This window comes from Nanorana parkeri, unplaced genomic scaffold, assembly GCF_000935625.1.
Source record: "Nanorana parkeri isolate BGI_ZX_2015 unplaced genomic scaffold, ASM93562v1 scaffold690, whole genome shotgun sequence".
Classification (NCBI taxonomy): Eukaryota; Metazoa; Chordata; class Amphibia; order Anura; family Dicroglossidae; genus Nanorana; species Nanorana parkeri.
Genome location: NW_017306958.1, coordinates 819,318 through 841,586, shown reverse-complemented (window position 1 = coordinate 841,586; position 22,269 = coordinate 819,318). Strand labels below are relative to the sequence as shown.

General features: G+C 40.1%; 1 protein-coding gene across 1 annotated transcript in view; it reads left to right on the top strand.

Annotated features, from left to right (window-relative positions):
* The window catches only part of LOC108792854 (protein unc-13 homolog A), a gene marked incomplete at its 5' end in the record, with an annotated part of 82,309 nt that extends 65,199 nt beyond the window's left edge, over positions 1-17,110 (top strand). The window contains 5 exons of the mRNA XM_018563727.1: positions 2,273-2,420; positions 6,101-6,157; positions 7,280-7,372; positions 9,745-9,904; positions 15,864-17,110. Of these exons, the coding sequence (XP_018419229.1) occupies positions 2,273-2,420; positions 6,101-6,157; positions 7,280-7,372; positions 9,745-9,904; positions 15,864-16,149 (744 nt within the window). The remainder of the gene's footprint in view (positions 1-2,272; positions 2,421-6,100; positions 6,158-7,279; positions 7,373-9,744; positions 9,905-15,863) is intronic.
* Between the last annotated feature and the right edge of the window lie 5,159 nt (positions 17,111-22,269).

The following is a 22,269-nucleotide window of genomic DNA, read 5'->3' as shown; positions in this document are numbered from 1 at the left end:
GCAGTATTCCCCAGTAGCGGCTTTGAACATCGTGTGCATGAGGCCTTAGTTTTCTTTGTTTACATTTGCTGAGGATGTGATTGGGGTCAGTCCTCCTTCACGAAGCCTCAGCTGCCAATTACAAATTTTGTAATGTCTGGGGGGAGGAGAGGCAGAGGGCAATAGGAAAGAAATGACAACTGCCCCTAACACTGCAAGATGCTAACCAAATAATTGTCCAGTGGGGCAATAGAATGTACAAATAAAACACTACTTCTTTTTCGTTTGTTGAGGGACACAGGGTTTTAGTGGCATTTGGGTCTACGGGAACATGTGGACGCTGGAAGATAAAAAAAACAGCCACCAGCATGGTATAACCCCTTCCACTCCCAGCATGCCTCCATTTTTTGCTAGTGCCCTAGGAGCATGATAATTTTTTTCTCCACTAAGAAAAGTCTAACTGATTGGTCTCTTCCTTTTCAAGACTATGATTAGCTGCCATTATTTTAACCCCAGGGTAATGCTGAGGTGCTGCATAACTGGGTAGAGAGCCATGTGCACACACTACCCACTCTGTTCCCGCTTGCAGTGTGATGTAGCCCCCCCATTGCTCCTATTTGTTCCCCCCCATTGCTCCTATTTGCAAGTGAGATACAGTTCTACCCCAGTTAATCCATGTTACCTGTAGAGGATACTCCAGTATTTAAGGATCCTAAAGAAAAATAGCTGGAGTCTTTCTCCAATACCTTGTTCCTTGTTTGTAGTGAAAAACAGGATTTTTTTAACCTGTAAAATTAGTTTCATGAAGTACATAACAATCCTTCAACAGATCCTTCAACAGATCGGTTATGCTGTAACCTCAGGGGACCGAGTCAAACCTGCAGGACAGTCCTGTTATCCATCCCACTCCTAGTCTGCCTCAGTTTTTTGCTAGTTCCCTTAGGTTATGGACACCTTCTCCTTGCTCTGAGAGAAGTACATCCTTTTCTTCTAGTAGGTTTTCCCCTGTGTTGCTCACAGCCGACCTAACAGCAGCTATTTCAGTTTAGTTTTCTTCTTGGCGGAACATTGTGGACTGTACCCGGGCTTGCCAGTAGAAGTTTGCAGGGCTCGCCTGTGATGTAATTAGGGCACTGAATTCTGCATTAGGCACTCTCCTTGACACTTTGTTCCACCTGTATAGTTGCCACAGGATGTCTGACAGGTCCAGGGCCCCTGGCCCACTAGGAAGGTCAAAAGGTGTCTCCTTTTAAGTGACCAGCCCTTCAGAGTCAGCCACGGCTCTGAGGGTAGTAAGTAAAGGTTTGTTCCTAACCAGTTACCCAGTTTGACCCTTCCTCCACTGGATCATAAATTCGAGGTTCCAGTGGCAAAAAGGGTTCACAGCTACCCTCAAAATTTGAATTTGGAACCATTTTCCCAGGTTCAGTGGGCAGCCTGGGAAGTCACACGGTTCCTGTGCAGCCTCCCTCTGGTGATACCTACTGCGCATGCACTGGCCATTTTCATTTCTGGCATGTACTGTACTGGTCACAAAGGCTTCACCTGCTCCTGCAACTCTGGATTGAAACAGAGCCCAGATCTCTGGCACCGTTGCACTGGGTTACTCTGGATGCCTTTGTTTGTATACACCAGTTTCTGCTGTATGTGTGTTTGTGTAGTGTCAGGCAGTGCAGGCTTCCTAAATTGCTGTTATTAAAAAGCACATCAGCATGCTGATTTAAAATCATCTTACAATAGTTAATTAAACAAACTTGTTTTTCATTTACTTACAAATAGAGTTCATCTACTTCCTGGTCCAGTTCTGGCACAAATGTAATGTGCCAAAGCATTGCATCCTGGGAAGGTTACATCAGCAGATTGCTGGGAAATCTCATCTGTAATTTCATGAGACCCCTTCCATGCATGGTCGCATGTCCTAGTCACATGTGCCAGAGATCCAGGAAGTAAATGGAGAGCTAGTAACCTGCCCTTAGTTAACACTGCCAGAAGACTGGGAAAGAAAAGAGAAATAAGGTATGCAAAGAATACAAAGCCTGCAATTATCTATAAGTATGTGTTTGCAGATTGCCATTACTAAACATTTCTAAAGGTGTGTTTGTTGTTATTTTAAAGATATGGGTAAAGTTCCACTTTAAAAATTGCCTATAGGCCAAGTAACTTGTTTGAGAGGATGGTCAAAGCCACATGGTTGGAGTTCCCAAGTAGGTGTGCTTTGAATGTCCATATGGCATATTAGCAGTCACATTCTTAATTCAGTGTCACTAACTGTACCATTTTTCTTTCAATGCAGCAATATTTCCATGCTGGAGGTGTTGGTCTTAAAAAGACTTTCTTGGAGAAAAGTCCTGACTTGCAGTCTCTGCGCTATGCACTTTCTCTATATACACAGGCAACGGACACACTCATCAAAACCTTTGTCCAAACACAGACTGCTCAGGGTGAGACTTTTTTTATATATATATATTCAGTTTTTTATACTACGTGATGTATTACTTTGACAGAAAATATGTGTAGACTTTGCAATATTGTAAGCTTCTTAATCACTGTGTATTCTATATTTACTCTTCACTTTTTATTTTCTAATTGAAAACAACAGAAAGGTTACTGTCCGAAAAGGAATTAGCATGTGCATAGCCCCAATATCAAATTAGGAGTTGTTCTCTTTGAAAATCATGTCACTATTAAACCAAAACACATCCTACATAAAGGGACTATACAGAGCCATATAGCAGACATGAGTAGCTTTGCCAGTGCTGTTTTGCTAACTGCATTATTTTGAAGAGCTAACAGCTTATATTTTATACTGCTTTATAATGCTGCAAGACTTCTGGTTTCTTTCTACTGTAATGTTGCATCTCTTTCTAGTTTGTGGTACTACATTTTGGTGGAATATGTTAAGTGCTGTGTACTATTGGATTGCAATGGAATTTCCTGTTAACACTAGCTTTTGTAAAATGCTTTGCCAACAATTTACGATCATTGTTTACTCTTACAAACAGAAATCCTAGGGTCTTCTATTTCTTCATGCAGATCGCTGTGCTATGTTTGCATAGCGTATAATATGTCTATATTCCTCTAGTCAATCAAGGCAAATGTCAGACTTATTTCAGACATGTTGTTCTTTTAAAAACAGATATCCTGCTCAAATTTTTAGTACTTGATTCCCCTTATAGTTAAAAAGTAGCCATTTTCTAAGTCACTTTGCAAAACATTTAATGCAGTTGACATGATAGTAAAACAAAACTTTCTAATTTAGAGATACAGTTAACAAACAAATAATTGTATTCCCTTCTTATGTCTTGAAAGATCTTTACCAATTTGTAATATTTTCCTGAATTTATCTTTAGCATCATAATTGTTTTTATCGCATTTAATTATATGTGAAACAAAAATGTGTTTATTTTTGGATAGAGTAGGGAGTCTTCCAATGGAGACACTTGTTCTCCATTGGAAGACTATATTTATCTTTTGGTACTCGACGATATCGAGTACTGATACCGGTACTTCTGCTAGCATGGAACCAGCTTCCTGAACGATCAGGAAGCCAAGCGGCGTGTCATTACCCGCCGCTCGACTCTTTGATTGCCCGGGAAGCAGGCTCCATGCTGTTTGGCCAGCTCACTGCTGATTGGCCAGGAAGCCTGCTTAACCACCCGATCAACATCGAGCCAGCCAAATGGCATGGGGCCAGCTTCCCGGCCAATCACCAAGCTGTGCGACGAGGCATTACCCGCCACCGGGTTCCCGATTGGCCGGGAAGCTGGCTCCATGTTCTCTAGCGGCACTGCCGGTGAGAGGCAATCTCCCTCTGACCAGCAGTTCCGGTATTGGGAATAAGTATCGGAGCATACTAGTATGGGTATTAGTGCATCCCTAGTTATAACCATTCCTTACTCTATCCAAATTTTTTTAAAGGTTTTGCCTTTAGATATCCTTTAAAGACAAAAGCATGACAAATTTGTTAACAAGCAAACCTATTAGGTAGTACTGTGTTCTATGTGGCTCAAATACAACCATTGTGGTAGAATCACACGCAGATGACAGTGGGTGTATATACATTATATATTAGCAAAACAAGAAGAAAAAAAATGCATACTTTATTGTTATATGTTGTTCTGTGTTTTTTTGCCTTTTATGTATGTCATTTTTTCATGTCTATCATTCTTGTGTTCTTTGCTTTATGCAAGTCACTTTTGAGTTCCTGCAACACAGAGTGACAGCAACCATCACCCATTAATATTAATCACTATTTTATATGTAAACTATACTTCTACTGCACAATCCACAATGCACCTTCCTATGGCACCATGAATGCACTAACTAAACTGTGTGAAAAAAATCATATTTTGAAACTCAGTAGGTATCACCACCCCATTTTTAAAACATTGCACAAAAGAGTTATACACACATTTTTTACAATTTTTCGCATTGATAAGGGTCAATTAAAATAAATAAATGGCAGCTATCAGTTAAATATCCCACAAAATAATTAGTAAATGTAAGACGTTACATTTAAAAATAATAACTCAGCTTCTCAGATTGATGTAGATAAATATAAGCAAGCTGCTGTTGTGGTTGTTGTATTTGTATATACCTTAACCTATACCTAGAATGTCCCTGACACTTTTTAAAAAGCTCAATTTACTGTTACTGCCTAGAGGTTTCAAAATCTCAAAAGTTCAACATTACTTTAAATATTTAAAGTGGAAAACCTGCTAATACCAAAAGGATCAGGGAATCAGCATGCTACGTACTCCAACCTATTTGACTGCAACCTGTTAAATATACACAGCGGATAATAACTTTTGAGGTGAAGCAAACTAAGGGATAACACACTGTAGCTTTAGAAAAACACTTAAAGGAGAACTATGAGGTGAGTGATTTCCACTCATCTTCATAGTTAGAGCCGACCTGTGACAAAGAATCTGTCACAGGTCGGCTCTATAGATCGGGAAGTGATAGATAGACAGAGCCAGCTGTCACTCACGCAGCTAGGTGGAACTCGACAGTATCTCGACAGCAATAGCCCACTATATACTGAGCTTTGGGTCACGGGAGAAGGTTAGTATATGTCCTCCCGTGACCCTAAAGAGAACTATGGGGAAAAACACTTATCCCATAGTTCTCCTTTAAGCTTTTAAAAAACAAATACCGCATATATGTAAAATTATAACATATGCAATAATTATTGATAATTGGGAACAATCTATTCTATTTAAGCCTTTGGAAATGTTTAGAGAAAGTAATTACTTTTCCAAAGTTTTTAGAAAGAAGGTATACCAAAGGAGGACTATTAATCTCCTTGTCTTTTTACTGATTATATGAAGTGCAGAGTCCAAATGAAATTAATCAGTGCCACAGAGGGCAGGTGAACTAGACCAAAAATTTGTCCAAATTATCTAGAGTTACCAACTTAAACTGATGTTACAGTGTAAGAAAAGCTAGAGTTTTTATAAACAGATATTTCAGTCATAATAACACCCTAAAATAAAAACTAGATGAATACAGCTTAAAGTGACACTAAACCCAGGAGTTAAAACTTAAAAATGCTTTTAAGCATGTGTGTTGTAAAGTAGCCAGCCACTGCTCCAAGCTCGCTCTTGTGATGGGCTACAATCTCAATACAAATTGGTATACTAAATGTGAGATTGTAGTCCATCATGGGAGTGAATTTGGAGCGGTGGCTATTTACAACACACAGGGACTATGGGGAACAAAAGTAGCCACCCCCCAGAAGGAAGGACAGTGTCAGCATGAATTCAGAGATGATTTAAATAAGATACATTTTTGTTAATAGTTAAGGTACTTGAAAGTATTCTTAAGATTTAAGTCATGAGTTTAGTGTCACTTTAATAATCTTATAACCACCATACCCAAAGTTTACTAAGTTGGCTTCAAAATCTCCTTTATTGTTATAGAAGACATTTCCCAGATCAGTTTAAATCAACCCAAACTAAATAACATTACACATCCTAACCATTTTGCGCCTAATTCATGCCCTGTATTAAATTATTTATGCTATATTTAGCAAAAAATCCTCTTTTCATGTTGACCTGCACCTTCTACTCTACTTCACATCTCTTCCATCTCTTCTTTCTTCCTTTCCTTTATCCCTCAGTCCATAATGGAAAAGGTATTAGGTTTACTCTTAATGAAGAGACTTATCCAGAAAAGGGTATGTCATTGGTACAAAGGTTTTGGAAGCATGCCCTACTGCTAGGCAAATTACTCTTTTCCACTTTCAGCAAGAGATAATTTTCTGGCTTATGAGGAGTAGTGGAGGGGTTTGGTTAAGCATGTAGAAACTCCAGTCCCACTTGTCAGTAGTTAACACCATGTCTTCATTTTGAAGTGTTGATTTGTTGTAGAAAAAAAAACTTTCCATGTTTTATTTGTTGTGTATGTCTGAACTGTAGCGGTGCCAAGTAACTTTTACTTAATTATTTACACACAATCCTGAATTTTATAAATATACTAAATTACTAACTAATTTAATGCAATTACAGTCACAGTTAACTTCATTTTGGTAACATCCTAGTAATATACTACAACAGTAAGACAAGGAAACATTTATTCTAACCACACTGATGCCAGATCTGCAAAATTGCTGTAAATTTGTTTACCTGTATAAGTGGGACTGAAGTATTAACTCCTTTGCTATTGGTGATATAATATAACACACTTTTGGCCCCTTTTTGTAGAAACTGAATGTGAAGCTTGTCTTGCAAGACACTGCAATATGATATTTTGCCTGTAGAAAGCATGCAGTGCATTAGTCTGATTAGCCCGAGTTTACTTATTAGCATTAGTGTTTCTTAAACTATGCAACATATAATGGGAGTTTTTCGACCAAGTTGGACAAAGAAAATGTTAATAAGATAACAAAAACAAAAATCCATGGTGGGAACTGTAAGTGTGTAAAACTATGCTAGAGGTTGGGGTGGATGCTTCAACACATGCTTTAAATTTAAAGCAGAAAGAAAACACTAAGTTGCATGTTGCACTGAGCAAGCATGGATAGACTGAAGTGGACCCATAGGGTGTCTCAAGCGTATACTAGCGGACCTGAGTTACAAGTCAAATTGTTACCCAGCTCCTCAGTAATCTAAACTGAAATGACTGCTGGCAGGTGTAAATCTACTAAAACAATTTAAGTGATTTAATCTGAAGGAGGTTGCACATTGCTCTTAAATGCTTATAAACCTCCTAGACCCTGCCAGCAGTTATACTCAGGAAAGTCAGTTGCCTTTAGGACCTGTACTGTTGTAATACTTATTCATATGTTTCCATCTGCCAGGATCTGGAGTGGATGATTCAGTTGGAGAGGTTTCCATTCATGTAGAACTCTTCACCCATCCAGGAACAGGGGAGCACAAGATTAGTGTCAAAGGTAAAAACAAAATGACAATTGCGATTTGTTCAAGAACCCACATGGCACAGAAAGCAAGCAGATTTTCCAATGCAACATTTTGAGAATAACTTAACATACTTTAATATGCCGGGTTTATCAATTGTGATGATGAAAAGGATAATAAACAACTGAGAAAAAGGTTTAAATCATTGATTTTGAGGGGTCTTTAGAAGTACCAGTAAGTCAGAACTTTGAACAAGAAATGCAGTTTAATGTTTATGTAGATTTGGTCGATATGTCTGATTCTAGCCTATTTGAAATTTCAAACAAGCGTCGATATGTGATACCAGAATTTGAGCATCTTCCGTATATACAAACATTAGGCAGTCCTGTCATTGTAATTGTTTTTCTATACATCCTGAGTTAGACAAATGTGAATGTGAGATAGTTTAAGTGGCAGTTACTTTAAAAAAAATGTAAAGGGAATTCCATTACACAAAAATATCCTGAAAAATGTTAAGTCAGAGGTACCCCAGTTTTGAGTTCTGAATAAGAGCTTCAAGTTAAGACTAAATTTGGGGTCTTACAACACTAGGTTTGATATAGAAAAACAGGAGCAGAAGTGAAGCAGTTACAAATGTAACCAGTCAGATTCATTGTATGCTTGAAATCTTATTTGCTGTTATGGTCAACTGTTTCACTTTTGCTCAAGGTGTTTTTGACCAAAGATTTCCAAGTAAGCCTACCTACAAATGAATGTAGAAGAAAACACATCCATTTAAAGCAATTTTTCAAACTGCAGTGACGAGATAAGATGTTTTTTCAGTAGATCACAAACTAAGCCAAGTTCACAATCTATTTACTTTATCCATGGTTTAAAATGTCAGAGTAGAATCTGCGAAAGTTGTGTAGCGCTCACCCCCGAAGTGAGATGATCGGGTCTTCTGTTTCAGCTCTGTGACACACCATAAGCAATGAATCCACAGCACACCAGCACACCTTGTGAAGTTTTATAACAGATTTAATGACTATGGAATAGAACAAAGCACTTAACAGCTCCCCAATCACATGTAATACAACCAATAACAGGATAAGGCAATCTGACACGCAGCAGCAATCTATTGCATGCACGAAAGCCTGCAATGTCAGAATGTCTCAGATAATACACTTAGATTGAATGCAATCAACATTAATATCTCTACTTAAAAGTATCTACCCCACTCTAAACTACTGGCCAGTAGTACTTTCCTAGGCCAGCCGGCGTTGGGGCCCTTACTGTAGTGCAGATATGAACAATAAACAGGGTGTCACTGTGGCCAAAGGCCTCTCACCACTCCTCAGATCAAAAAAAGGGAAGAGATGAAGTCTGCTGGTGGAAGCTGGGTGTCCTCTCTCTCTCTCAAGTCGACTCTGGGAGGAAGGTGAAGTCATCTGGGTCCCTTGTAAGAAGTTTTCACTCATTCAGGAGACTGGCAGTCATCTCGGTCGTCTCCGTCTGGCTACTCCCTCTCAGCTGGGCTGGCTGGATCACCCCGGTGGCTGGTTCGGCCGTGCGGCTAGACCTCGACGTCACCGGTCCTCACTTCAGGCACTCGATCTGGTCCTCTCTAAGGCCCCATTCCCATGTAGCGACTTATCGCGCGATTTCCGCCGCGTTATCGCGCATTTTTGCCGCACGATATCGCGAGAAGTCGCCGGCTAATGATAGTCAATGGAGCTGTCTTAGCTCCATGTCGCCCGTCGCTCGTCGCGGTCGCAAGTCATTTCTACAGGACCCTTTTTTCGGCGGATTTTGCTTTTTTCAATGGAGCCCGACGGAGAAGGTCGCGCTACCGTCGCTGGATCGTCGCTGGAACATCGCCCCCCGAAAGTCGCGCTATCCCGGCCGCTGCAAAGGTATGTCGCTACATGTGAATGGGGCCTTATTCAGCAACTCAGGTCAGTCTCTCTGTACACCACTGCACAGAGCCTGTGTGTCCCTGCATGTCAGAGGTGACCACACAGCTCTGTTGCACACAGTCTTAACCCACACAGGGTTACACCGGTCTGTCCTCTTCAAATGGCTGTCCCAGACAGGCTGCTCCGCAGATGCAACCCATAAACCTCCTGTTTCCTTCCCCACATCCTCCTGGGAAATGCAGTTCTCAAACTTCTTTCAGCCAAAGTGTATCAATATCAACTCTGTATTACAATCCCCACAATCTGTGCTCTCTGGCTCCACCTGCAGCTGCAAAATATTTCCTCTGTAAGGGCTGAAATCAAAACAGGGCTACAGTTGTAATTGCAGGATATTTTAAAGTAAGCTTCTGTACTTTCCATATTGTATCATCTAATAATGTTTGAAGACATATTGAATTCATTTTGCAGAATTTTAACTTTTTTTCTATTTACTTTCCTATTTTTTGCTAAAGTTGTTGCTGCAAATGATCTGAAATGGCAAACTTCTGGGATTTTCCGGCCTTTCATTGAGGTCAACATGATTGGCCCAAACCTGAGTGACAAAAAGAGAAAATTTACTACAAAATCCAAGAATAATAGTTGGGCCCCAAAATATAATGAGAGCTTCCAATTGTGAGTATACCTACAAACCTAAATCTCATATACATACCAAACACAAATCCTCATAACAATAACAATGGTAATAGTACCTAAATTAAATTTCTCAAACCTGGGCAGTTTTTAAACTGGACAATTCAAGCAAACGATGTTCAGTGAAAACCACATGGCAACATTATTAGTAGGTTCTAAAATAGACAAATAAAGTTATATGCCACTCTCTTTCCTTTACAAGGCAGGCTTGGCCTTACCTACAGTACTGCCAAGCCTGTAGGGAGGCTATTAGCAGGCAGAATTAGAACCAAGGTTGACTTTTATAGGAACAAAAAACTGGAAATTACTTATTGTTCTGGCAGATGGTTTCAATCCTCATACTCTCCCCCCACGCTTAGTTTGAACTAGTCAAAGATTATATATATATATATATAACTTCATTCAAAATAAAGCTATTTACTATACAGACATGTGTGAGCTTTGACCTGCTCCATTCCAAATGTTGTTAGAAACACTCAATTTCTTTGCTAGTCAGTTTTATTCTACTGTTATTATAAACTACTGCCAGAAGAAATATTATAAAGCCACAAGGCTTTTCCTGCTAAATGGACTTACGGGTCCAGTGTAATGTGGCTCGCCAATATGCTAAAAACTAGACTACTGTGTGTGTGTGTGTAAGGATTAGGAAGGAGATATTCACCACCAAAATCTATATCCCTAGGTTCCTTATTTTGGACTAGAATTCCTAGAGCTTTTCTACACAGTTGTGAATATTTTCTGCTGTTGAGGGGACTGTATGTCTTATAGCTGATCCAAAAAACACAGGATTGCAATGTCTAGAAAAACCTATACAAATGCCACCTTTCCAAGTAGTATTCCTGTGTAATGTGTGTGAACGGTTTCATTTATCTAAGTCTCAGTATAGCTAATGGTAGTTAGTCGCACATAACTGGACTTGTTCTGTAATGCTGAAGCCATTTTGCCACTCATCTCAGTGGCTTCCTCAGTTTTAAAGCCAAAGTCCAGCCTTAGCTTTTTTTCCAACACTTGTAGCGAGTCCTTTTTTGTGTTGAAACTTATTACTGAAAATTTGCATCTCTAAAATATAACTTGTTGAAGCTGCAACAGCTGTCTCAAGCCCGTCTTCATTTCCTGTCTAACGACTTTAATCAATAGTTCCTTTATTACACTCTGCTAATCAAGCAACTGATCAACAGATTGCACAGCTAAAGTCTGCAGCACCCAGTGGCCAGTAGGGAGGAGCATGCACATCTAAAAGGATGGTAGGGATGTGCTCTTTAATATAACGCTCAAAGCAGGGTGCTGTTACCTTTACAGGAGCCTGTCGACCCCTCCAACCAAACTGCATCTTACTATGGCACAAAGACCAGCAGAAAGATCCAGTGATGATATAACTAATTCTCAAATAAGGGATTTCTTGAAAACAAAGTAATTTGAATGAAAATGTTCAATTTAGGGATGCACCGATACCAATTACCGCACTCGGTACAAGTACAATTACAAGTACAGATACTTTTCCAGACTAGACTAGAGAAAAATTAAAAAGTTAGGAGGCAGCTGTCATTTGTAAGGAGCACACGGAGCTCCTGGGATTTGTACATCTCTGTTTTAATGTATGATTTAGTTTTTATAAATATAAATAAAGGGATGCAGCGATACCAGTTTTGCGAGTACAAGTACTGATACTTGGCCAAGTACTTACAAGTACGAGTACTGATACATTTTTGTTTATTGTTATGTGACAGTTTTTCTAAACCAATACTAATGATTTCAGGACAGTGGTGGAGTGCCAGAGCCCGGTCCCAGCTGCAACCGCTGCAACCCTGGCAGTTCTCATGAAAATGCCAAGTATCGGCACTGGTACTCGAAAAGTATCGGTGCATCCCTAGTTCAATTGCATGTAGATTGGGAGGGACAAAAAAAAGTATTATATGCGTGCGTTGCACTTCAGCTGTAAAGAGTGTCAAGAACAGCCACATGGGTAACTCATTCACCCTAATCAAATCCCCATGGTACTAAGAAATGTGTCATGTAAGATGTTGAATTTCTAAGGATATGACAGGGTTGTGAAAGTTTGTTAAATCACTCTGTTCTTATTTACATAATGCATTCACTATGGTGCCATGAAGTCTGGAGCAGATGTTAATTGTTTAGGGGGGAGTAAAAAATATAGATTGTTGCAGACTGCAGTACTCCTTTAAGGCATATAAATACTGTAGAGTTCGCCCTATATTGGGCCATGAGTTTGTTGAACATTTGTTTTGTCCTCCAATTGTGTAGGTCTTTGCATTTATTGGACAGCATATAGAAGGTTATTTTGCTTGTGCTTGGTTGCTCGTTCATTGGGATGTAACCAAATCCCAATGAACAAGGTCATGTTAACCAAAACCTAGTCTGGGTGGCCTCAGGCATTCAAACTATTTGCCTGTGCTCTTTGTCTTTAGACGCTGTGTTTGATGTTACCATCTCATCCCGGTGGAGTGCTAATATCCCCTGGTTTGTGTTCCAGTGAGTGGTGGGAGTTGAAAAGCAGATATTAGTATGTGTGGGTAAGTTTCCTGTAAATGCCAATGTTAAAGTCACCCCAAAGCAGAGTTAAAGTAGTATTAAACTCTCAAACTTTTTCCCAATAATGAATCAAGATAAAGCAAATATACATTGTCCAACAAAGCATTGTTTTACATTTTTGCTCAAACACATACAATCATCATGTTTTTGAACAGTTGCTTCCAAGTCTCTCAGCTCAGCTTCCCTGAACTTCCTGTCCAGTACAAGATCACAAGGGACAGAGCAGACTCCGGCAATTGTTCATCTACTAGCGTGGAGAAGGACGGAGGGAGGAGAGGGGGGCAGGTAAGAGCGGAGTAGCTCGATTTGCTGTGTCTGTGTGTTTGTGGAGACACACACAGCGTACTAGCACACACAAGGGTGACTGCATAGCACTCTGCTTGAGAAAGGAGTTACTCTAAAATAGGAAGGCAGGCCCAGTGCTCATGGGACCAGCAGATTCTGCAGGAAACTCAAACTTTTAAACATCAAGGAGCAGCATTCATTGTAAGCGATTTCATCAACATTTGAAATAGCTTAAGATTCTTTTGACTTTAAAATCACTTCAGGACTAAATGGGGAATTAGGCAGACTATTAGCTTTGCCCCCCTCCAAAACTACCATCTTGTACCCTGCTTCCCTATAAATTGTCAATTCTTTTACCTTCTATATGGTAATTGTATATACCCTAATAAAATGTAACCACTTGTACCTTCTGTTATCTCCCTTAGCTCTTTTATCCTTGGTATTTTCCCTTATACTAGGGATGTCCCGATACCGATGCAAGCATCGGTATCTGGACCGATACAGGGCAGTGGAGCACTGAGAGCAGGGGGCGTGGAGCACTGAGAGCAGGGGGCGTGGAGCACTGAGAGCAGGGGGCGTAGAGCTGTGACAGAGCCGGACACGTGGAGCTGTGAAGGCCTCTGTCACCTCCCTCAGCCTCTGTCCCCGGCTGCTGCTCGTTCTTGTCACAGGAGTTCTAGCACAGTGCTGTGCTAGAACTCCTGTGTTGGACGTGACAGGGTCAATAAAGAGTACCTGTCACCTCCAAATGCTATCACACAGGGGTTTGTTAGCCCCTGTGTGATAGCAATAAAGTTAAGTGAAAAAAATTGTTCAAAAAAAGTAAAAAATAATAACTAATTAAAAATGTAACTAAATAAAAATTTAAAAAAATTAAAAGGCGATAAAATAATAAAATAAATGAAAATTAAAAAATCTTACAAAGTAAATAAAAATGGAAAAAAATGAAAACCAGCCCCCTGCCCCAGGGGGGCTGGTTTTCATTTTTTTTCCATTTTTATTTACTTTGTAAGATTTTGCATCTGCATGCGAATAAACGTGCAGTGTTTTCAACCGCGATCGCGTGCAACCGCACGGGCAGGGCGGTATTGCGACGGGAAACCACACAATCTGCCTGGCACGACTGGGGTTGCCATTAGAAAATAATGGCACTGGCAGCGCAATCAGCGGTGGTGTGCGACCCATGACCGCCCGGTCATCGTGCACGAAACCGAGTGGATGGCTGGGCGCTCACGGAATCGCACACCACCGCCGATCGCGCTGGCAGTGCCATTATTTTCTAATGGCACTCCATTTGCGCCAACATGATCGCATGGTTTCCCGCTGCAATACGGCCTGGGTGGTCCCACACGATCGTGGTTGAAAACATGAATAGGTTAAATGATCCCAGAGGCAAATGCATGATCGGATTTGTAGTTTCACTACACCAATCATGTGTAAGCAAAAATCATGTTTTTTTTTTCATTTTCATTGCACACAATTGGGTATTATTTGCAAAGTGAAATTTCTCTTTGTTTTACCTTGTTTATTAAGATAAGTGAAAATTCACTTTGAAGATGAACATGCTTTACTTTTTTAGTAAATCAGGGTTGGTCTACTACCTTTTTCTTGTGACAGCCACCATAGAGTGATAATTGAATGTATTCAGTGCATCTCCCCTTTTCTGCTGATGGCAAGGATGGCTATGCTCAGATCTCTACTAATCAATGTAAGAGCCCTCCTTTCTAACACGGTTATGTTGAAGGAGGGTGGCTTGGTGCTGGATAGGACAGTCAAAACCCTCGGGGAGAGCTGTTCAGCCTCATCCTTTGATGCATGTTATAACAGATTCCGTAGCTGTGATAAAATACACCACAGGGACATGTTAGAGTGTCACAGCAATGTTCAGTCCCTTGGCCAAGAGATCAGACTGGGTAACTTCCCTGTCTGTAACAAACTTTGCCCCCTTGTGCTTATTTTGTGGAGTTTTTCACTATCTTCCTTTCTCCTCCAGGTTAACTCTTCTGTAATGTTATTGTCATTGCTCTGTAGGAGCAAAGTGGTAAACTTGTTGATTTTGACTTTTCTTGTCCTTGTGTCTTGGGCTAGCCACGCTTGCTCTGTAAATTCAACCCTAAGATTTCAGCAGGTAGTCTTGGTGGCAAATTTTGTTTAATACTGTCAGCTTTCTGTCAGGCCTTCTGTTTTAGCCTAGCTATGACCTTTTGTTGTGGAACACAAGTGCAGGCTGTTGCAGGCAAGTCCATAATCTAAACATCTAAGGTTAAAACATAGCTATTTTGTGTAATCTAAACATTTCCTTGTGGTTTCTCATATTCCCAAACCAGTTTTAGGGCATACCACCCAAATGATTGCCAAACACAAGCAAGGTAATTGCAATATACAGTCCATTGTAGAGAGGAATGCAAAGACTTGTACATTGGGGATACAAAACAACTGCTCAACGCTCACATGGTCCAACATAGGGGGGGAAACTCTGCAGGTCAAGACTCTCTACCCCTAAGGAGAGGGACATTCTTTCAAGGGCATGAAAGAGGCCATGTATGTCAAAACATACTATCCTTATCTGGGATGGGGCCTTCAACACCATATGGCACCCACCTTTTAACATATTTACCCCTTTGCCATAAATTCACATCTTCAGCCCTGATTCTAGAACAATCAACACGTCCCACACATTGTGGCATCCTGGCAATTGGATGTAAATTAGAACAAGGTCTCATAAACGTTCAAACCCCCACTATGTTTTAATGTGAACCATCAACATTTGCCTTGACACAGTTCATAAGAACATGGTGGATTACAGTGTTTGAGTTACCCATGTGACTATAGGTTCTGGGGCATGTTACTGACACTCATTAGAACTAAGGAAGCCACTTGGATGAGTGTTACAGCATCTAATTGCATGTGACTACCTACTACTAGCTGTCCCTGTGCTACTTCTGCACCACCCGTACCTAAAATAAGTGTTACCAGCATCTGTCACATCCAATTTTATCTCCAAATATAGTACATTTTTTTTATATGTTCTTAGTAATACATTGCAATGCATAATTAAATACTCTGAGTTGTTTTTTTTTCTTACTCTTTCTTTTTCTTCTTGTAGTACACTGGGGAATGAAAATGGACCAGAGTGCTATGAACTGCAGGTGTGTGTGAAAGATTACTGCTTTGCACGTGAAGACCGAACAGTGGGTACAGCTGTTATGCAGCTGAGAGATCTAGCACAAAGAGGTAGCTGTGCTTGCTGGCTGCCACTTGGACGTCGTATTCATATGGATGAGACAGGACTGACTATACTAAGAATTTTGTCACAGCGCAACAATGATGAGGTGGCCAAAGAATTTGTCAAACTCAAATCTGACACTCGCTCTCCTGAAGAGGGCAGCTAGGGTCCATCCTTTCAATAACAAGATTACCCTTTCTACTGCCTTGCATCCCAGGCCCAGATTGTAGATAGTTTAAATATTTAAAAAAATATACATTTTAAAACACATTTAACCAAGTCACTGTCAGCAGTGCTTGCCAAGCTCTGCATAATGCTCATCTGCCTTTCTGGCAGTGACATGGGTAAGGTGTACACAAATACACACCACCAAGGGCTGCGTTTATATGTGCCATTGTGTTAATGTTCTCCCCGCTGGACTACATAAGCACAGTTGTAAGGGGGCCTTAACTCATGTCCTGCATCAAACTGCTGGGCAGTTAACTGCACCCCAGCAGTGGGAGGATTAGCAGTTTGAGAAACCATGTGTCCCTAAAAAAGGGGGGTACAGAAGTCACTATCCCTTTCCTGACCTTTCCGTTTAAGTTGCCTGCACCTCACCTGCTGTGTATATAGGATCTTCCTGTACCAGTGTCTTATTCTGTGCATTGGTGCTGCATGGGTATTAGTTTTCTTTGAAACAACTACCCTAAACCTTTATCCACAAAGCTCTTGGTAAACCCTTTTCACCTCATGCCTGTTTTAAAGCCTTGGACTGCAAAAAGGACACTGCCAACTGCTCAGCACCTCTATCCTTTCCTTAAAATGCCCATAATAATTCAGCACTGAAACAGGCTTACAAGTCCCAGATTCTGATCAGGACAGGAAGGGCAAAACATCGTAATCTCCCACTACATACTGCACAAGGGGTTGAAACTCCCATACGATTAGAAAAAATGTGGCATGCTGTTTGGAAGGAAAAATGCTGATGATATCCCTTTGCCTCTGACTCGCCCATTGTGTACAGAATATTCCTCCTCCTTTTCCTTCCTCCTGGGTGCATGTGAAAATGTTTTGCACTAACTTGGACATTTTTGGTCTCTGTAAAAATATTTTATTATAACAGCCATTAAATAGAAATAAAGAAATGAATGTGCATTTGATGTTTTAAGTTTTCATCCAAAGTGTACGTCAGCAGCAAGGAAGAGTGGAACGTTTGCCCATGACAACCAGTCAGATTTCTAATTTTATTTTCCAGTAACATTTATTTTTATCATATAATAAAAAGAATAATAACTAGCAGTGTGCCCATTCCTTTAAGCTGATTCAGAAAGGTTTGGTTTATATAATTGTAAGGGCCCATTCACACTATTGCGCTGCAGTAGCACATACACGTTAAAGCACATTATGCCGTTCATTGGAATGGGCTGCTTAATACACAAAAAATGTATGTAGCATTTTTGGCAGTACACTGCAAAGCATGTTAGTGTATTATTATGTGTGCACTGCAAATCACGTACGTTAGCAAGGTGCCATTCTGAATGAATGGCACTGCATTGCATGAATATGTGTAAAGCGAATACGACAGCGCAATAGTGTGATTGAGCCCTTAGGTGTAAACAATGTTTTGAGCAAGGCTTCAGAAACATGGGGAATAACAATGTAAGACTCTTTCTGCGCCAAAGTCACACATTCACCTTTGATGAACCATGTGGTATGGCTCTAGTTGGGCTTTGAAAACATGAAGGGTGTTTAAATATTCAATGTGGCTAACTAGACAGACACATAGTCACCCTAGCACTTAGCTCATCAAAGATGACTGTGTGGTGCAGTGTTAAAGTTACCATGATACCGCCTATATTTCCAAAGCCTGACCGTTAGAATGTTCTTTGCAACATGGCTCCATCTTCTTGTAGTCCTCTCTGTGTTATTACTAAATTTGTGTAACCTGTGCATACTGCCACCCTCTTTGAAAGGTCTGAATGCTGCCATATTAGAAAACGTTATTATGGCCAATTTATGCATGGCATTACTATTTAGATATTGACAGAACATTCTAAGTTAGCAAACATCTCATAATAGCATGCACCCTTATTTGCCTACATTGATAGTTTCCTATTGTTTGCCTACCAAAATGGTGTTTAACTGTAGTCTCTATGCTGTACACAATTTTCGTGGCATTTGCTATATCCTTCAAACACTGTGTACAATGCATGAGTTGCATATGCTCTGTTTTGTGTATGTAAGTTGCGTGCTATGTTTGCTGTTTGCACTTTCTGATGTATCTATGCCCTTGTGCTTGCGTACATTCTATGCTGTGTATTCTATATGCACTTTGTGCTATGTGCTGGATATGGTGTGTGGACCATGACTGCTCTGTGCGTGTTATGTGCGCCATTTGTGTTCTGTGCTCAGTGTGTTCTCTGTGCTGTGTACTGAGAATAGGCTTATTCCCATCCTTCCAATTTTCTGTGAGAGGACTCCAATGGGGAACAAGAAGTGACATATTTTAAAGAATACTGTAGGGAAAAAATAATTAACCATAATAATAATTGTTCTGCATGCTTAACTTTAAATGCAACCCTACCATATATTGTCTTTGGCTAAAACCATTTTAATGGCAATGTACAGTTGGAGCAGATACCTTCATTAGCAGCCCAGATATGGTATGGATAGAGACATCGGAGATAGACTGGGCAGCTAATGGAGACTCATAGGAATCAGGCTGGGCAGTGGATGGAGACTCATCTGATCCATGCTGGACAGAGGACAGAAACTCATCAGAGTCAGGCTGGGCAGTGAATGTAGACTCATCAGATATAAGCTAGGCAGTATTTGGCAGTATCAGACTAAGGCGGGTCAGCAGAGAGAGATTCATTGTAGAAAAACGGGACAGTAGAGATTCTATGGAGTCTGGCTTGGCAGCGGACAAAATGTTATTTGACGGATGCCTGGTGAACCACAGGAAGCTAGAGTAAAGGCCCACCCTAAAGTGACTACAAAATAAATTGGCAGTGTCATACATGGGGAAATAGGCATGATTTGTCAGCTGTGTCTTATAATAAGTCCATATTCAAAAGCAGTGAAAGTTTGAGGAAATTTTTTTATCACAACGTTTTTTCTCAATTTTTTAAACGCAAACAATTAAAATGGCTTACCCTAACTGTGTGCAGTCTCTGTTGATCTCTACAAAAAGACTTTTGTGGACTGCTTGCATGTAACAAGACTATTCAGGACTGTTCACAGACACACCATTATTCTCCCAATGACACAGAATCTGTTCTGTAGACACTCATTTCCCTTAGTTGATATAATAACTTAATTGTCCTATTCCCTGGTACCTTGAGAAAGTGCGAAAAAAACAATAATTGGTATTTGGAATCTTTTATCTGTGCCTTTTTTAATGTTAAGTTGATTTAATAAAAGTGCAGTGGAACAGGTCAGAGAATGTGGTATCCTCCTTTTCTTCTTATTTATATATATTACCCTTTGCTTTGGCTGTCGTTGGGAGGAAAAAATACACTCTTACACCTGCGGTCAGTGACTACTGACCACCAGTGTAAAGAAGTATTAATTCCTTCCACCACCACCGATATATAAAGGCATTCCTCTCACTGATGAACAATTTAAGGGGCTTCTACTTTTAAAGCAAGCTCCAATATTTTGGTGGTTGGTAAAAGAATTCCCCTCTACCTGACGTGGAGCTCCTAGTCCTGCACCGCTGCCTCTGGCTGATATGTGAGATAAGTGCTGGAACCATGCAGGCACCTTTGGGTGGAAGATTTTCACCCATGATGGCCTCCAGATTACTGAGTGTTTCAAATGCTGAACAGATGCCTGGGCCTTGCAACACCCTTGGTTTCAAGATAGGAGCTGGTTGCAGGATGCTCCAGACCTCCAGTCTGCTGGGGCAGTCCAACTCTGGAATGGAGTCAGAATTGGCAGTGGACAGGATCTTGGCACAGATTTATCAGATTCAGGCAGGGCAAAGGACATGAGGTTGACAGATTTAGGCAGGACAATGGTCAGGAGGTCAATAGAGTCAGGCAGGGCAGCTGACAGGATATCAGTAGAGGCACTTGGAACTTATTTCTGGAACTTGACAATTGGTAAAGTCTTAAGGCTAACAAGGTGGCTTACAGCAGTCATTGGAGTTATCTGTATTTGTGGCTAGAGCAGATCAAGTTAGCAAAATCTCTGATGAGGGTCAAACAAAGCCTTTAAAAAACAAAAAGAGTTGTTTTTTTTGAAGATATGTGTAAGAATTTTTTTTTTTAAAGCCCCTTTTGAAAGGTCTCTCTGGATATAACTGAAGACACCAAAGAAATGTCAAGACAGCTGTTGCAGGAACCATGACTGAAGGAGATTGCTTTGCTGATACAGTGTGAAAATAATTCAAACAAATGTCTTTTTATAGCTTGCAGGTCAGAAATTAGTCCAATCGATCTGATGAATTCCAGGGGTTACTCATCAATGGCATCATCAGCAAACGACCTGATCATCAGAAACAATGTATTTGAACTGATCACATGCAGTAACAAATTGCAAAGAAAATTGAAAATTCACTTCAATTATCAAATTTATGTTAAAAGAAAATCCCTGTTTAAGTAATTCATCTTCATATGACTGGATAATTGAAGTGAAAATTCACAAAATCCTTTAGTAAATCAGCACTAGAATGCCAATACATGAAGGAAATTACAGTGTTAGACGTGCAATATGATTGACAGCAACTTTTACTCACACCTTAAATTCAGACCCTTAACAGTCTATGTATGAAAACATGTAATTTGGAGAGCCATATTCTCAACTTTTGTTTTCCAGGATTCCTCCATCAGGGTGGTGTTTTTTTTTTTAATCAGATATTTTGTATTGCAACAACGTTTTCCTTTAAGAAAAATGTGTGTACATACAAACAACTGCACAACAACAAGCCGCATAAAACAAAACATTTACACTTACAAAAGAATAAGTGCATGGTGTCTAAAGTAGGTATTGACCTCCCCAATCCACATCTTCACCCTGAGGCATGCCACAAGTTTCTAAGCCAGGAATCCAAGTTGGCTAATTGCAAGACTAAGAAGATGAATGTCATCCAAAATGTCCAAAAGAACCCCAACACACAAGTTAAGGGTGCATTATCAATTTGCTTATTAAAGATGGTGTTTAAGGCTATCAATCTTCCACCAATATCGGAACAATTTTGGGCAGCTCTACAACATGTGCACCAATCCCATGTCTCCATTACATTTGGGACATAATGAAGTGTCCATGCAGTCAAATCTACTTAGCCATTGAAGGGTCCTATATACCTTGTATGTGATAAATAATTGTGTGAGTCTCCTGGCAGAAGAGAGTAAGAAACTGTTTGGAACATAAAAGTTCCACTGGTCCTCTGAAATTTGGCCCAAAGCTTGCTCCTAAATAGATTTCCAGAGTAGTTCAGGGTGGTTGCTTTAAATCTTTTCCAACATATACTGAATATTACTCAGATTAAACTAAAAATGGCTAATAACACTAGGTGACTGTATCATGACTGCAGTACAGTTTCTCAGAGCAAGTGATATAAGCATGAAAAGTACACTTGAAAGGGGCCATCTAACAAAATACCACAACTGATCATAATATTAAAACATACACTGTCATTGTTTTTCTAATGATACTTTCAGATGTTTTATAAACCCATAAACTAGCACGTTCTCCACTGGAAACCACTTGCATAATGGTTTAAGTGATGTAAGTGTACTATGTATCTTTAATCTCTGGCAGTACAGGGAGGTATGAGCACAGTTCAGCATTTATTGGGGAAACCAGAAAGATATCTCAGGAGAAAGGTTTCTACTGAAATGTACTGGGTTTGTATTTAAAAAAAAGAACACTTTCTGGTTTGATGGACAACATTACTGACAATGGGCTTTAAGCTCATTTAATCAATGGGACAGATTTGGAATTAGTGGTTTGAAAAAGGTACAGAGCTGATTGGCTTTTCAAGGATGGGGTACTAAAAAATTATTGGATATGTTACTGCCCTCCCTTAGCAATGCAACCTGAAATTTAGAAAGATATATTTAAAGAGCAAATAACATTTCTGAACTGAAGGATAGTGTGAACAGTTGACAAAGGCCCAAAGAGATATTATCTGAACTCCAAGGTCGAGGTACATCAGTCTCTAATCACACCGCCTGATAGTGGGCTAGAAGGAAGAAGACCCAGGAGAACTTCACTGTTAAAAAAAAAAGATATAAAAAAGCCACACTGGAATTTGCTAAAACACATACTGACACGCTACAATGCTCCTGAGAGAATG